Source organism: Mustela erminea, chromosome 2 (assembly GCF_009829155.1).
Source record: "Mustela erminea isolate mMusErm1 chromosome 2, mMusErm1.Pri, whole genome shotgun sequence".
In the NCBI taxonomy this organism is placed as follows: Eukaryota; Metazoa; Chordata; class Mammalia; order Carnivora; family Mustelidae; genus Mustela; species Mustela erminea.
In genome coordinates, this window is record NC_045615.1 from 21,150,471 (window position 1) to 21,168,549 (window position 18,079).

The 18,079-nt window shown below is 39.9% G+C and overlaps 1 protein-coding gene and 1 long non-coding RNA gene across 8 annotated transcripts in view; one reads left to right on the plus strand and one right to left on the minus strand.

Annotated features, from left to right (window-relative positions):
* The window catches only part of EDNRA (endothelin receptor type A), a 59,728-nt gene extending 56,461 nt beyond the window's left edge, over positions 1-3,267 (plus strand). The window contains exon 8 of the mRNA XM_032332468.1: positions 894-3,267. Coding sequence (XP_032188359.1) covers positions 894-1,034 — 141 coding nt within the window. The 3' untranslated portion in view covers positions 1,035-3,267. The remainder of the gene's footprint in view (positions 1-893) is intronic.
* LOC116584322 overlaps positions 1-18,079 on the minus strand; it is a 94,251-nt gene that overhangs the window by 8,079 nt on the left and 68,093 nt on the right. For 5 of the 7 annotated variants that reach the window (XR_004283159.1, XR_004283157.1, XR_004283158.1 and 2 more), the window contains one exon: positions 8,355-8,481. This is a non-coding gene — a long non-coding RNA (uncharacterized LOC116584322). Of the gene's footprint in view, positions 1-3,861; positions 3,949-8,354; positions 8,482-18,079 lie in introns of all 7 variants that reach the window. The other 2 variants (XR_004283162.1, XR_004283161.1) reach the window with 1 other exon arrangement.

Genomic DNA, 18,079 nt, shown 5'->3' on the forward strand with positions numbered 1-18,079 from the left:
TGCTCTACGAAAGATTCTGCCTGGGGAGCCTGGGTGGCTAGTCCGTTAAGCATCTGCCTTCGGCTTGGGTCATGGTCCCAGGGTTCTGGGATTGAGTCCCGCGTTAGGCTCCCTGCTCCATGAGGAGTCTGCTTCTTCCTCTGATCCTTCTCCCCACTTGTGCTCATACTGTGTCTCAAGTAAAGAAATAAAATCTTAAGAAAAGAAAGAGAGAGAGAAAGAAAGGCTCTGCCCAAGGAAGCATTGACTAAAATGCTGGTCATAATTAATCCATCATATAATCTGGAATTAATCTAATTTTAATTAATTTATATATTAATTAGAGGGGAAGGGAAAATCAAGGTACAAACTCTCAGAATTTAAACCAATCTTTGTATTAATCTTCATACAGAGGCAATATATGCAGGAGAAAGACCTTAATCCAGAGTGTCCTGGGTTCTAATTCCAGTTCTGCCTGTTTCCCCCTCTCAACCTCCTTACCCTCAGTAATAAAATGGGAAAAATAGCACATACCACCTAAGGCTACAAGGAGAGATGAGGTATCCAAAGCAGGCAGCCACACAGGTGAGGCACACAGCAGAAATGCCAAGCCCCTCCGGACCCTTCTCTACCCATGCCCACCCCAAGTCATAGGACATGCTCCCTCAGGCCAACACTGCCTTCCCTTCCACTTGGATTTGGTGAATAAATTAAAACAAGAAATAAGGGATCTATTTCTCTGCACTAGAATGAATGGTTTAATTTCTACCTAGAGATTACTCGCTCCATATTCTAGATTACTGTTCAGGTTCACATTCTCTCCTCACGTTTTGTTGGTAGGAGCCCAAGGCTTCTGTGTTCTGCTGGAAACAGGTTGGTAGGCTCATTTATTTAGACTTTGTTCCTTCCCCCAGTCATGCCTCTGCTGCTGCTGTTACCAATCCAAAAGTCTGATGACCTCGGTCCCCATGAATGGAACAAGCATCCAGTGGAAGAACCATGAACAAAACAACCACAACACAGAAAGGAGCAGCCATAAGGACAGCATTAACTAAACATCTTAAGAGATATTCATCAGAAATCCTTCAGATTCTATTGGAGAAAAAAAATCACACAGCAACTGTGTTTCCAGAAATCTTTTCTCTAATCCTTCTCCTGTGACTCAGCCCCAAACCCAGAAAAATGCTTTCCAAAACATCAGAGGGTGGACTGGTTTATGGTCACAAATTCAATGAATCTTATTTCTTTAATTTATCTAATTTACATATTGTGCTTGTTATTTACATATTCCGCACTAAAAAAATGGTGGGAGTTGGCAGGAGGAAGGGAGACTGTTGGGTTAAATCAGATGGGTATTTACTACTTTTGCATGAAAACAGTCTTCCAGTACTTGACAGCTTCTGTGGAATGTCCAGTGAGAACTAGCCACTATGAAAATTTAGTGATTATGACAAGATTTTAAATTTTTTTGAACTGGCCAGATGCAGTAAGGTAAGCAATCGGGTTAATGTATTTCATGTCACTTTTTAATTTTTAAAACATCAGTTCTCAAGCTCCAGCAAATATAGGCACTTAAAGCACAGGCTGATATCCATATGTGGCAGTGTAATAGCTGGTATTCAAAGAATTTTTAAGAACCTTTCTTTTCTTTTGTAATGAGGTTTCATTATAGGAGCTCTGGAGCATATTTTTATGTGAAATTTTAAAATAATGCTTGAATCAAATAGTTCTATTTTTCACAAGCCCAATATTTTTTTAATGTAGATATTTTATGTAAAATCAACATCATGTACTAAAATTTAAATGTGCATATCATTCAACCATACCCAAGGCTTTCAGTGGAATGTATTTACATCTAAAGCACAACTAGTAGAAAAAGACAAGGTTTTTAGAAGACTTGGAAATTTTCATCGAGATTTTTTTTTAAATAATAGTAACATATATGTGCACATTTGGTAATAGTAACATGTATGTGGACATTTACATATATGTACATACATATATGTTATGCATATCACCTCATAGTCTCTTGATTTCTCTAAAAATGTTAACTGTCAGTCCAACTTTTTTGGTCATTCCCTTTTCCATATAAGAAACCATTTCAGAGTGACCAGCTGAGTTTATCACATCAGTGAGATATAATTACCCCCAAATGCCACCATGAATTTACAGTTCTTCACTTCCCTGGGTTTCCAGCATGAATCTAAACACCTCCCCCACCCCCACTCCTCACATGGTCACCATTTCAAAGGGCCCACAGTGACTTTTGCTGGGCATGTTCCAAGATGTTTACAGACTGTGAGTACAGCAGAAAATCTTTTACTGTGGTGTATAGAAATATATATAAACAACTGTACATTTTTTTAGCCAATTTTTCTGTGATTGTCTTTATGGAATGTACTTGTGTGTGTGATATATGCATGTGTGTTATGGTATGTATGGATTTAATGTAATCTAATAACATTGACCTGTAATCATACCACAGGACATACTCTAAGTGGAATCTAAGTGGTTGCTTATCGTGACCACTGGTCTTAGTCAGTTTTAATCTATCTGTGTCATAATTCCTGTGAACATGTCACCATTACAAATGGGATATGGGAGGCAGCATGAATGGGGACGAACCATGGGTTAACAATAGTGTTTGTTGAGCTGGTTAATGGGTTCGTTTGATAAAACAGCATTTGGGATTGTACTTTTCCTGTGCTAGAGCAAAAGTCATTAAGTATTGAACTATTATATTGTCTTGGTTCCTCAACTCAGTATGCTGATGAGACTGACAAGAGGTCCGATGTTTCCTATCAGACTTCACCAGACAGATTGCTGATGATAAATTAGCTAAGCTGACTTGTTGGGGCTACATTTTAGCGTAGTTGTGTATAAAATGATATCAGGTTCCAGTTGATCCAATTGCAGGGCTCCTTATGTGTTAGCAGTTGGATTCCATAACTTACTGGTGCATCATGTGCAGTGATATATACCTATAACATAAGCCAAAGTTCACAGCATTTTGTTTAGACAACTGTCTTCTTTTTTAAGATGTGGTTGTCTCTTACATGTGAAGATACATTGCATCAGTTCAGAAAATCATAAATTCTGAATAACACACAGGCTTCAATGTGCATTTTGCTTATGGACCAGTAAGTAGCCATGGTTTACCAGAAGGAATATTTCCAGTTTTTACCTTTATCACACCCTCCCAAGCAAATCTGTAGAAATGAGCCAGAAGCCAAGGCCCCTGCATTGGCAGTGGCCCATATGTATAAAATAAAAGTTTACAGAAGCCTTGCAAGTGTCTCTTCATTTCTACATAGTTCTACACAGAAAATGTTCTTTACATGAAGCCTATTGCTAATATCGTCTTAGTAATAGCTCAGCAAGCTATTTAACTTTCAGACACTTCCTAACTGTATCCTATTCGTAACCTACTTTGTCATACAGAACACTTAACTCTTTCATCCATTCCTTCATTCACATTTCCAGTATATTTTACTAAACATCTACTTTGCCCCAGTCATTCTTCTAGGTACTAGGGACATAGCAGTGAACAAAGCAGGCAGAGTCCCTGCCCTCATGGAGCTAGCATTCTAGAGGAAGGAGCTGGACAATAAACAGTGCATCAGGTGGATAGCTGGATGAGGAGACTCACGTATATCTAAGCGCTTATTTGACATCTCCAATTGAATGGCTAACAGGCACACTGTACCTAAAACTAAGCTACTCAAATCTCTCTATTTGGGCTACCCTAATATTCCTCCGCTCAAGTATTAGTCAAGGTTTTTCTCTGGAGAACGCCAAAGCAATAGGACATATTAGATAGAAAGATGATAGCTAGATGGAAGACAGATAGAAAGAGGAAATTTTCTATGGGAATTGGCTCACGTGATTATGGAGTCTGAAATATGCATGATCTGCCATCTACAAGCTGGAGAACCAGGAAAGCCTATAATTCAATCCAAGTCCAAAGTCCTGGGAAAAAAAATGGGAGTGGATGGTATAACTCCCAGTCTGAGACCCAAAGCCTAGGAACCATGGGGCAGCCTACTGGTCGAAGTCCCAGAGTCCAAAGGCCCAGGAGTCAGGAGCACAAAGTCTTAGGGCAGGAGAAGATGGATATCCCGTGTCAAGAAAGGACAGAGAACTCACCCTTCCTCTGACCTTTTGCTCTTTTGGGGCCCTCATCAGATGGAGGATGCCTGCCCACACTGGTGAGAGCAGAATTTCATCAGATTTGCATTACTCAACCTCCTGATTTCAATGTTAATCTCTTCTGGAAATACCCTCACCAGCATACCCAGAAGTGATATCTTACTAGCTTTCTGGGTGTCTCTTGGCCCAGTCAAGTTGACATATAATGTTAACCATCACAGCTCTGTTAAAGACAGCCCCATCTTTTGAGCTGTCATGATATGTGTGTGTGTGTGTGTGTGTGTGTGTGTGTGTGTGTGTGTGTGTAGGCTTCTATGACTCCTACTTGTTTCCAGCCTTGTACACATTATACCATAATTGGATCTGGTCTCTCGACCCCCATAAATGGTCTAAAGATAATCAATCACATTTCCAAGCTAATTTGACCAGCATCCCCTGGGGAGTTTTCTCAGGAACAACTAAAGTAGGAAAGAGCCCTTTCCCACTGTGGCACACCTAGTAAGTCATGAGCCTGGGAGGTGCTGGCTACCATGCTTTGGGAATTATGAGGGACGTCAACCTAGAGTGTTACAAAGATGTTACAAGAACAGAAGTTCTTGGTGCCAGTTTTCCCTGATGCATTCTCATGACTTCAGTAAGCAAGCCAACATATTTACTTTTGTGCCTATGCTAATTGCATTTGGTTTTTGTTGCTTACAATACATACATTCTAAGAACATCTCATTTAAATTATCTTGGTTTGTTTCTTTTTACTGCCTAAATTCAGAGACCTCAGTTTTTTAGAGTTTTAGAGTGGATTGGAAATTCACAGACAATTCCCACATGCCCTCTTTCCCCCTTTCCCTACAAAGAGTTCACCCACATCACCTGAGTAGCTCAGTCAGTTAAGTGGTTAAGCATCTGCCATTGGCTCAGGTTGCTCAGCCGAGGAGCCTGCTTCTCCCTCTGCCTACTGCTCCCCCTGCTTGTGCTCTCTTGTGTGTGATATATCTCTCTCTCAAATAAATAAAATCTTATAAACAAAGAATTCTCCCTATTATTTCCTTTTGTGTTAGCATGGTGTACTTGCTGAGGCAATATTCATACAATCTTATCAACTAAAGTGCATAGTTCACATTGGAGTTCACTATATTGTGCATTGTATGGATTTTGATAAGTGAATAGTGACAGTTTTTCACCATGACAGGATCATTCAGAATTGTTTCACTGCCCTAAAAGCCCCCTACGCTCCACCTTTTCTTCCCTCCTTCCTTCTCCTTCTTGATTTATCTTTTCACCCAGTAGAAGTATAGTGAATACCCTCCATTATTACACTGTGCGAGTTGTGCTGGGAATATGAAACCAGATGTATAAATAAATAAATGCACTGAAGTGCTTAGTGATGACTCAGTACATGTCAGAACAGGGGCCTATAAAGGCACAAAGACAAAGTAGTCAAAATTCTTTAAACTCCAGCTGGTCACATTAGTGAAAAAAATACCGTGTAAGTGTTCTTGCTTCTGTGATTCTTATCTTAATGCAAAAATATGTCACTGCCAGGAGAATGGCATAATAAAAAGCAACAGACTATTGTCTGTGCATTATGAATTCTAAGCCTGTAAATACATATTATTCTCTATTCAAAAATAAACTTAATATCAATGCATTTAAAATTATTAAGGTAATAAAACAAATGGGAGATTAAATCCAGGACAGAACCAAGACAAATATGAATCTTTTGCTTGTCTATTATCTCTATCATTATTTTCAATATTACTAGTCCATAAATAGTACTAAACAATATATTGGTGTGGAGTGAAGAAAATGCACTACCAGTATTCCCAAGCCTCTCCAGGCCCAAAATTCTGAGACTACGATTCCTTCATTTGTAACATAATCTGGTACAGCACTCCATTGATTGATTTTTTTCCATACCTCAAACAAGCGAAGTTATGGTGGCACAAGTCCACCATATGCAGTTGTCTCTGAAATTCCAGTGGGGTCTTCATATTAAAAACTCCTCCATTTTTTAAAAAATAATCTTATATTTGGAGAAGCCTCTGTCACACTTTTGCCTAAGTACTTACAAAGACAAACTAGTGTCTATATTTGGTCAGGACCAATACTCTGACTTTTGTGTTTCCAAAACTGAAAGGAGAGGCTACAGTTCCTAGAATGAGGGAATAATCAAGAACCCAAAAATAACAGGGCGCCTGGGTGGCTCAGTTGGTTAAGTAGCTGCCTTTAGCTCAGGTCATGATCCTGGAGTCCCTGGATCGAGTCCCGAATTGGGCTCCCAGCTCCACAGGGAGTCTGCTTCTCCCTCTGACCTTCTCCCATCTCGTACTCTCTCTCACTGTCTCACTCTCAAATAAATAAATAAAATCTTTAAAAATAATAATAATATCATTGTAACTGCAAAGTGGGGCTTTGCTCCTGAAGCAAACTAGCATGGATCACTTTTGCTTTGATGAAGGCAGAAGTCCTAATACCTCATGGTTTCCCAAGCTTTAACAACAGTATTATTCAGTAGATGTCCTTGTTTCTTCCTGGGAGGTAACAAATTAGGAACGGCATTGCTAAACCTAGATATAATAAGAAGAGTACTGGAATCTCCTGAGGAAATATAGAGTATTCCACAAATTTTTCCTTCCTGGCCTTAAACCACAGTCCTCTTTCCTAATTTATCTACGTGGAGCTGACCATCTTTTGTTTGAATTGGATTCTATGATGATAGCTACAACTGCCTTTTAGAGTTGTGTGACAGATTTGTCCCAGATGGGAGACAGTAATGCGTGCCGCCCAGACTGCCAAGTATCCTATGATCAGTCAAATCACCGGCCCCAGCACCTACAGGACACAGCCCTGACTCACTCCACTTATGCACATTTTCTCAGAATAAAGCCATTTCTCTATGAACATGAGCGCTTCATTTTTCTCGAATTGTGACTGTTGGGAATAACTGTAGTTAAATGCTTAGGGTTTTTAAATATCTTGAAATAAGAAAATTTAGTAAATGTGATCAGGTAAAGGGAACATATGGGCCCTTTTAGGCTTTTCAGGTGTACATTTGTGCCTAACGCAAACCTGATCTCTTTGATCCGGTCTTATGTCTATGTTATGAAGCCTAATGGGGTCAGGCCTGGATTGCTTCTCTTCACTCCCAGGCAGGACCTTGTTAGGAGGGATGGATTTCTGCTGATCAGTGAAGGCCAAACAGGGCCAACAGGGAGGTGGGATGGGGGGAAGGGTGACTTCCCAAAGGAAACCCCACATGGCCTTAGAAAGGGGAAGGGAGAACAGCTGCACCACTTCCTCTCTTTTTTGAGGATACTGTCCATGTATCCTGCCACTCCTGATTTCTTCTGCTTTTTCACATTCTTAGCTTAGTTAATTCTTCAATTTTTGGTACATTCTTTCAAAAGAATTTTTGCTTTTCAAATTGTAAAATCATACAGAAAATAGATCTATAATATATTTAAAGCTCTTTCAGAACAAAACAATAATTAATGAATGATCCATGTATTCAGGGGGAAATCTTTACACTTGAGACTTTAAATATAACATAAGACAAATATGCAAATATATTTACATAGAGTTTTTACATTATATTTGCATATATTATAATCACATGTTTGTATTTACGTATATATCTTACATTTATTTATCTAGTCCTTTGGTACCACAAACAAGGCTCCACCGTACATCTTTGTATAAGACTTCATGGACACTTGTGTGATTTCCCTGGGACAATTAAAAAGAAGTAGGATTGCTGCTGGGTCACTGGGATTTTGCACTGATACTGTCCTTCAGTATTGCCAGACTGTCCCCACTAGGTCTGGGTAGAGGTGTGATTACTTTCGGGCTCTGGGTGCCTTGCAGTTATACCACCGTACACAGGCACTGTCACATTGAGGGAGCATATATACCTTTAGACATATGTACAGATGCTGTTGTAGACCTGATCAGATCCTCCTGGATCCCTTGTACCGTCTCTGTTCACCCATCCCTAGCTTCATGATTTTTGCTACTATTTATACCTGTCCTTGGACATCAGAGCCCCCTCGCTTATAAGGAGCAGAGGAAGTGACCGGGAATTTTATGTCCACCTATGACTCCCCACCATGACCTGTGGACAATGGCTTACTGGTGTGAGGGGACCAAGTCCAGCTCTCGTGCCTCAGGTGGGGCTAATACCCAGCACCCAGGAAATGGGGCTGAGTCTGTGACTTCACCTGAAAGCTCACCTCTTTTAGGTTCTTCCCTCTCCTCAGTCTGCTTCTTCTACTCCCTTACTGGTTTCTTCTTCTGGGGCTGGGTATTAGCAAACCACTTATGCTCAATTCTTGGCTTAAAGACTGCTTCTGGAGGAACCTAACCAAAGAGAGCACACTTTTTATTTCACAGTTGAATGTAATTGGCAAATTCCAACAATGAACATGTTAGATTCTTTAGCATACTGAATTGGGGCTCATGTTTGAAACTACTCTTGATTTCTCTATCTGGGGCATCTTAGGATGTATGAGATCTCTTCACTAATCGGCAGTCCAAACTTCCTCACCCTCAACTTCAGTCCCATTGGCTGTCAAAGAGCATGTTTTCTGTTGGGTGCACACACAAACCACTGTAGGAGCTCCACTGCAGACTCTAAGGTTTTCTGTGTGTCCGACATTACTTCTAATGGAATGCGACTGTCCTTACTCTCAGAAGAACACACCTCTCCCAAGTGTCTGCCAGATGAAAACATCAGTCATTTATGAAGCTGGAAATCAGTGAGAGAGGTAATGAGATTAGTCAGCTCTAGGTTGGGAAGTGCAGGTAGCAAGCACAGACCGCTCTTTCAGAGGGCTGGACGATGAGAGTCCCAGAGAACTAGGATGGTGACTTGACGAAACAGCAGGGTCAAAGGAAAGGCTTTTGTTTCTTTAAGAGAAAGACCACCTCAGCACTTTTAAGATGGAAGAATTGAGGCCAGTGAAAAGGAGAGGTCATGGAGGGGTGAAGAAAAGGAAGGTAATTGATGGATCAAACGCCCAGAGAGGATGAGAAGAGTCAAATATGGCAGCCTTTAGTAGAAGGAAAGATTTGAAACTAAAAAACTCTATGTGTCAACTATATGAACATGAAAGAAAAAAAAGGAAGGGAGAGAGGAGAGAAGGGATGGAAGGGAGGGAAGAAGGAAGATTCTTCCTTACTGATTAATCAATAGCAACTCTCTCTTGAGGCACGTGATCTCCTTTTATCTTACAGTTAATGTACTCAGTCCTTTACTACCACAAACAAAGCTACGCTGTACATCCGCCAACCTATGAATGTCCTTTGTCTATGTTTTAGGCTTACGGACAAGAACAGAGCCTGTTTGTACTGCAGGTAGAAGAATGTCATTTTTAAATCAACCCTTACAAGAACAACCTGGAAAGATACCAAGTGTACGTGTAGGAATGATCTCTCCACTTTGGTCACTCCTAGCTAGAGGGACACAGAGAAGACTGTTCATTCAAATGCTAATCTCCTCCAGATACGTTCTCATAGACACACCCAGAAATAATGTTGGGGTTTTTGTTGTTGTTTTGTTTTTTTCAGAAATAATGTTTTATCAGTGGAGCATCTCTTGGCCCAGGAAAGTGAAAATAAAATTGACACAAAAAATTAATCATCACAGTTATACAATAAATACACAAGAAAAACCAAAATCATTTCATTACATGTTCATGTTTTCTTATAGAACTTATCTGGGCAAATAAATTTCCAATAAACTGGAGATGCATACCAACTACTAACTATGCCTAAAAGCCTTTATTTTATAAACATCTTCCAATTTCATAGCTGTTCCACATTAAAGAGTCTTTCTCATTGTTATCAGTCAGGGTTGCTGGCGAAGAGTAAGCCTTGAAGCTGTTGTCCAGTATGCTTTCCTTCCCTCCCCTTCCTCCGTGTGTGTCCATAAAGAATCTATAAAATGGTAGACTGTTTTCCAACTCCTCCCCTTCTACTGAGTGCTCCACTTCCAAATATACCTGGACTTAAAACCCATCTGGCAGAGTTCCTTACTTCCTCCATGCTGATACCATTTCTCAGATGCTACATCATCTGCAGATACTCGGCAATTGCGTTACAAATTGCACAACTCCTTGTGCTTGGTTAGTGAGTACGGTCTTCCACTTTTGTCATCAGCCCAGCATCCAGAATCTCCTTCAATCAAAAAGTAGAAGGGTCATGGGAACTTAATATGCTACTGAACCATGACTCGGTTCAGGAAAAATAACGGTATAATTTCTGACCACGCTTGGGATCACACAGCATTCCACCAGGTTGCCCCAGTACTCCAGGGAACGCTGTGTGGTTACGCTGAGTACTCTCATCTAGGAATTATGCTGTGTGACGTACAATCTTACAAGCTCTTGCCTCTGTTGATTACACGGTATGCAACAAATAAAAGGTTGTTATTCTGATTTCAGCTTAAATGTCACCTCCTCGGAGAGACATTTCCTGGCCACACAATGTAAATTTGTCACCCAGTCACTCTATCATATTATTCTGTTTTAATTCTCTGCACAGCACATATCACTAAGTGATACTTTTTTTATTCACTTAAGTTTGTCTATTGTCTGCCTCCTCTGGTCTATCTTATTTTTTGTAATATCTCCAGTGCATGGGATAATTCTGGATAACACATAGTTAGCCCTCAATATGTATATGTTAAATTAATTACATCAAGGTGATATTTTTTTTAAAAAAGTGGATAGGAGGATACCTTGAGGCTACTTTTAATATAGGATGGCCAAAGAAAATCTTTCTGTGAGATGATTTTTGAGCCAAAACCTATATGACAATTAGATAAACGGATGAGGCTTTGATTATTACATTGGCCTGCACATTTTTACTGTTGATATAAGACTGTTCTTGTGAAGAAAGGGCTTTATAACTATTGAAGAGTGGCCCAAAAAAGTATGGGATTGGTCCAAAATTTCAAAAGAACAGGCATAGGACTGGACCTATAGAGTGGGTTTAAAAGAAGTAATGACAAAAATCATTTTCAAAGAGGTAATGAGAGAAATCACTGCTTCCCTGAATATTTTCCTTTTCAGTAATCCAGAATTATTTTTCCTAAAATCTCCTTCTACCATTAAGGCTTAATCACCCAAGGGAAGGGAATGGCAGATACCACCCAAAACAAAAGTCCCCAGGGAAGATGATAAGATTGCACCAGATTAGGAAAAATACATGCTTTTCTACTGAGCAGTGGGAAAGCTTAATTAAGAAGGAACAATATGTACATCCCACCTAGGTTCCCTTGGGTTTCAGAACTCACACCCTATACCCCTAAGATTTAGCCAGTTGAAGAGTTGATTGTGGAAACAAAAATCAGGTAGAGAATAGAGACAAGTTTCAGACTGGTAAATTGTGCCCTGTGTAGAAAGAGGCTTGTATTGCACACCACAGTTTCTATTTGAAACACATGAGCAGACCATCTCATAGAGCGTTTGCTGACCTAAACCAGCATGGGTGTCTGCAGCTGCTGAGAAATAAGCACGAGTTGTTGGGGAGAATTGTATTAGCTATCCTCAAGCCTCCCATACTTTCCCATGCAATGTGGAAAAGATATAGGTATTCCTGGACTTGCCCCCGGAACCAAGAGTCAAGAGCCAGAGAGTTTGCCATTGAGTTACTATAGAGAAAGGTGAGATGACACCAAAGTCCACAGGCTAGACAGGGTAAGGCAGACAGCCAGTTCAGAGCAAGACTGGACATTACAGCAGTGGATGCAATAAGGATAAAAGTCACTCACTGAGTATGTATCTCAGCTGATGATCAACAGAAGAACAGAAAATGATATCACTCGGTCAAGGAACACTTTCCAAAACTATGAGGATAAATAAGCTCCTCCTGGCATCTAGCTGCCATCTTTGGCATAAGGAAAAGGAAGGAAGACTCTTCAGAAGAGAAACAGCTCTGGTGGGGCTTATCTTACGAATTTCAAATTGCTGAAACATATACAACCATAAAAATAAAACTATAAACTAGAAAAGATGAAACTATCTTTTAATAATAAGCTTTAAATAATTATTTTCTGCAATCAACAGGAATTTAAGTAGCTCCAAAGGAACATGAAGCAGTTAAAGAAATACACATTTTAGATTGCTTCAATTTTGACCCTACTGTTGTGTATGGTTTAAATATCCACTTCTATTGTTCTAGTTTGAGATGCTCAACTATGCTCAGTTCAACTCACAAACCTCCGCACTAGGTATCCAAGGATTCCTTTGGTCTTATAGTTGTCCTGGAGGCAAAGGTAGGGTGCAAGTAAGAGAGTAGCTTCCTCTATTTGCTATAGAGCCAAGGAAAGGAAACTTAGGTGGTTACTCCTTCCACACCCACAGTACTGTATGATCTATTGGCAGGATACTTGAAGGCAGTAATACAAAATTCCCAGCAAATACCTGGCCCATCAACGGTGTGACTTTGAACTTCTCTGGAAGTGACCCTTCTCTCCTAGCCCGTGTGTTCATCTCTACATTCCCATATACAGTATTGCTTCCATCCTCAACCTCTCCGAGTTAAACCTATGTCCCCCTTCTCCTGTTGCCACTACCAAAAAAGTTAACTTTTCTCTTTTTCTAACACAGTAGCTATACAGAGTTAATAGGTAGAGCCAAGATCATCCATTAAACCAGGATCCCATAGCATTGGTTCCTTTTCCTCAAAAGCTAGAAGACCTTTCTCCAGAAATAGATTTCCACATCTCCCACCCATGGAAGGGAAGAGAAAGCTTTGTTTTCCACGCTGGAGAAGGTTGCCCAAACATTCACTACTACTTTCCTCCTATTCCCAAATAAGACAAATGACTTCTATAAATGCCAAAAAGAATAGACAAACCCAAGATGAGTTCTGGGGACAAAAGAAATTAACTCAAGTAAAATGAGTTGGTTAACCAAAAAAGAAAAAATGTAGGATGCAGTAAAACAGAGGCTCTAACAGAGGAGAGAGACAAAGAAATTCCTCAGAATAACAAAGAACAGCATCAGGCCTAGAACAACAAGTGCAAATAGAAACAGGAGGACAGAAAGCTCGAGAAAGAAGAGCTTGTCTGCAGGGGAATAATGAGATAGAATTAGCAAATATATAAAACTGTCCAAATTGTGACATTGCTCTAATGGGGTAATCAGAGAATGGAAAGTGTGTGTGTGTGTGTGTGTGTGTGTGTGTGAGAGAGAGAGAGAGAGAGAGAGAGAGAGAGCGATTGAGGTAAGACTTTATTCACCCTGAAAAGAAGCCAAAAGTAATATGTAAAAATGTTAAATCCAGGGAAATGACAGTATTAAGTACATTATTCAAAGAGATGGAGTTAAATATCAGGAAAAAACAAGTTAAAAGTTGAGAGTGATAGCCTCTGGGTTAACAAGTATCAGGAGAGGTAAAGGTAAGGGGCTTCCTCTTTTCATTATTAGCTGTGGTGGATTAAAGATGACCACAAATTTCTTGAAACTCTTCCCACAGAAGGGTCTATTTCCCCTCTCCATGAGTGAGTTAGGGTTGACCTATAAAAGCTTACCAATAATATCCCAGTGGACATGACACTCTGCCATTTCCAGTTGTCAGTTTTTAGAGGAGTAGAAGCTTCCACTGTGGTCACATGAATCCCTGAACCAACATGTAAGAACACCAACCACCTCCCTTGAGAGACTACATGGAGAGATCTTTAGACTGCATTAAGAGAGAAATAACCAGCTGAGCCCAACCTTCTAGCCACCTCTTCAAGACAGCAGATGTGTGAATGAAGCTGTCTTTGAATTACCAGACTAGACCAGATACCAGCTGAATACATTCAGTTAATGCTATACAGAACAGAAAAATCACCCAGCCAAGCCCTGCTTAAACTCCTGATCTACAAAATCTTGAGACTTAATAAGATTATTGTTGGTTTAACCCATTACATATTGAAGAAGTTTGTTATACAGCAGTAGATAATTGGAGACTAAGTGTTTTAGAGCTCAAAAGTTAAGTCTTCAGTAGTAAATTTTTAACACGTATATATATATAATTTTCATAAAAATAAAAATTAAAATAGTCTGATCTGGGGTGCCTGGGTGGTTCAGTTAGTTAAGTATCTGCCTTTGGCTCAGGTCATGACCCCAGGGTCCTAGGATCGAGCCCCGCATCAGGGTCCCTGCTCAGTCCCTTCCCTCTATCTGCCTCTCTGCCTGCTAGTGTTCACTCTCTCTTTCTCTGTCAAATAAATAAATAAAATCTTTAAAAAAAATAATAAAATAGTTTGATATGAGTAAGGTCAATGAATTATATTGAGGTCAAGTTCATGGTTGTAATATTGTACTATAGTTATACAAAATGTTACCTTTGGGAAAAACAGGGTGAAGGGCATATGGGAGTCTCTTTCTTTCATATTTCTTACAACTACATGAGACCCCAAAGCTAATTAAAAATGAAAAGTTTAAAAAAATAATTCAGGGGTGCCTAAGTGGCTCAGTCAGTTAAGCATCTGCCATCAGCTCAGGTCATGATCCTGGGATCCTGGGTTAGAGCCCCACACGGGGCTCCCTGCTTAATGGACAGCCTGCTTCTCCCTCTCCCTACCCTTACCCAAACCCCACCACCATCACCCCTGCTCATGCTCTCTCTCTTGCTCTGCATTCTCTCTCTCAAATAAATAAACAAAATTCTTTAAAAAAAAGTAATTCAAACAGTTGAATGTTTCTAACTTGTCATTCTTATTTATTCTAAACAAAACATAGTGGCATACTTCGCATATTATACTACATTTTTCCACTTAACATATTTTGTACTTATTTCCAAGTCAGCATGTATAGGTCTAGTTTATTAATTTTGATGGCTAAATTATAGTCCTCTGTATGGATTTGCTGTAACTTACTAGCTAGCACCTTAATGATGGATATTTAGGTTGTTTCCCTTTCTAGAGACTATGTACTCCATCAAATTAGAAGAATTCTAAATTCCCTTTGAGTAATAAAATTTAAAACTGGGCAATCTGGCAATATTCCTCTACTATAAACTGATAGAACTTATTTCTATCATTCTTAGGATAATTCCTTTCCTATCTCACATCTTCAATAAGCAATTCTAGAATCAGTAAGCCTACTACTAAATCCAGGAAGTGTCCACATATCTATACATAGCTAACTCAACTTATGTGTAGCAGATTGTAACTCCAACTGCTAGATGTCAGGAAAAAAAATAACTAAAACTCAAAACTCCAGCAGAGTTACCCTGCCTGAAGGGGTTTCAGGAAAAAATGAAACCAGTAAAAAACACAGATATATGAGAGAATTGATCTTCAAAACTAAGTCTTAAATCACAATGCTTCCAAAACCCATCATCTCAAAATAATTATTTAATCTGACTAGCATGTTTTACATTAATTATATCATTAAGACCAAAAGGAAAAGTAAAAAGGATGCTCCAGGCAGAGATACTGAATTTGTGGCCAAGAATAAGTCATTCTACCATCTAAAGACTCTGTGCTTTTAAGAAGGTGGATCTGGGGCACCTGGGTGGCTCAGTGGGTTAAAGCCTCTGCCTTCGGCTCAGATCATGATCTCAGGGTCCTGGGATCGAGCCCTGCACCCGGCTCTCTGCTCAGCAGGGAGCCTGCTTCCTCCTCTCTCTCTGCCTGCCTCTCTGACTACTTGTGATCTCTCTGTCTCTGTCAAGTAAATAAATAAAATCTTAAAAAAAAAAAAAAAGGTGGATCTGAAGTGTATTATTTGCTCATTCATTCCCCAAATATCTAAGTATTTGATAGTGTATCAGAAGCAGACAAAGGCAGCTCTTTCTCTCTGGAAGAACTCACACTCTAATGGAAGGACCAAGAACTAAACAGATAAATATAAACAATGTGGCAAAGGATAATAAAAATAAGCACATGATAGCACAGGGTTGCTGTGTTTAATAAAACACAGGAGGGCATGCAAGGCTTTGTGACAGGGACTTCTAAAATCTTAATAGGGATAAGCATCATCTGTGGGAGAGAGAGCTTATTCCGGCCAGAGCCCAGCATGGACAGAAGTGAGGATAGGGTTGAGTGTAGCTTGCAGGGGTGGGTGGCTCTATATGCAGTTACATACTACCTGAGTATAAAATGGAGCATGGGGTTCTATTAGAGGCAGCCTGGGTCTAGATCATATAGGGCTAGGTGCCTTTCTGAAGAATTTGACATGCATCCCTCAAGCAAGGAGGATGAACATATTTCCCAATTTGACCAAGACTGTTCCAGTTTATGCTTGTGGTCCCACTGTAATTATTAATAGTCCTCACTTTCACATTCAAATGTATTCTGGTTAAGATGACAAGCCTAATTATCACTGTGGTTATGATAGATTGACCTCCAATGGTACTCAGATCATTGAAAACCTGCTTATGTGAGAAATAATTGACAGTACAAAGAAAGGAAGAAGAAAACAATCTATTTCCCACCCTGTAGAAACTGTTATCAATGTTAAATTAAACCGCAGTGAAAGAATAAATGCCAAATTTTCATGAGATACATGCAGCAGCAATTTTTATAGTCTTTTGCAATGTGAAACCCAAAAATATGTACTCTACAACTTTTACTGTTCTTTCTTATACTTCATTTTTAGGATTTTCTTTCCTCTGGATATACTTGTTGATTTATAAAAGAAATACATGAACATGAGAATAATTATAATAGTGTAAGAAAAGTGTAAAAAGAAAAATTAAGGTCTATCTTCCCTCCCCAACTCTGGCCCATTACCCAAATGACACTATATGAATTCAATTTACTAAATAGTATAAATCTAATTGGGCAAAATAAAAGGATAGTTTTTTATTATTATTATTATTCTATTGCCTTCTAATATGTTTGAACTGCCCCTCTCAGGGTTGGCTAATTCCTAAAATAGCCAACAAGTAGCCTGCAAGCACACCTTTCATAAGCAAAGCAACCAATCCACAGCACATACCCCAACAACATCCTTTATCCAAACATCACACTTAAAGCCACTATCCCCTGTCCTAATCACCCAAGGCAAACAACTAGACAAAGCTCCCATGCCCCAGAGTGCCAAACAATTAGGCACAGCTCTCATGCCCCACAACTCCCCCAAATTATTCAAACTAGGAGTGATACCAGCAAGATGACCAAATAAGACATCCCTACTAGTACCTCCCCACCTCAACAATTTGGTGTCTTTGGCTCCCAAAACTGCCTTTGTGGGAGCTGTGGGACTCAGCACCATAAGCCAAGGAATCCAGAAAGACTCTTGCCACATCCCACACCCACCCCTATGCTATGTGTAACAGGTATACAGCCTTTGGTTCCAGCTGTGGACCCTGAAGTGGACCATGAACCTGCTCCAGTCTCTGCCTCTCTTGGCTGCGGTCTGAGAGCAGCTGGAGAACACACTCTTAAACGATCACCCATAAATGAGAGATCTCTGTGGAAGTCCAAGTTTCTAGCAGAGATGTTCCATACTGGAGCACTGGAAAGAAAAAAAATCCAAGTTTGGATACATTGGAGAACATAAAAGGAATAGTTTGACTTTATCAGTACTATCCCTCCCCCAAGGCAAAACAGCCTAGGGCCAAGAGAATGATTTTTCTGCAAGGGGTTGGGTAGTGAGGTGAGTATATGTGAGTAAACACCTGGCTTCCCCAGATTTGCAGGATGCTTCCAATGAGGTCCATTTCTCTCCCACACCAACTGAGTTGAATTATGAACTGCATGACTGAGGGGCAGAGAGTGATTGGGAAAGAGATAGATGGGATTCTTGAAGGCATTAAAGAGAAGAAGATCCTAATAACCATGTCACGGACTCTATCAAAAAGCCCACCCACAAGCCCCTGGAAACCCCTTGCCCTCAGATCTTCCCAACCAGCACCCCCAGAACTCCATGTACTTCACACACACATGTGCACACGCACACACACACACACAGCTGACCTGTGGTCAGCTTCCTGTGTATGCTCATAACAGTAA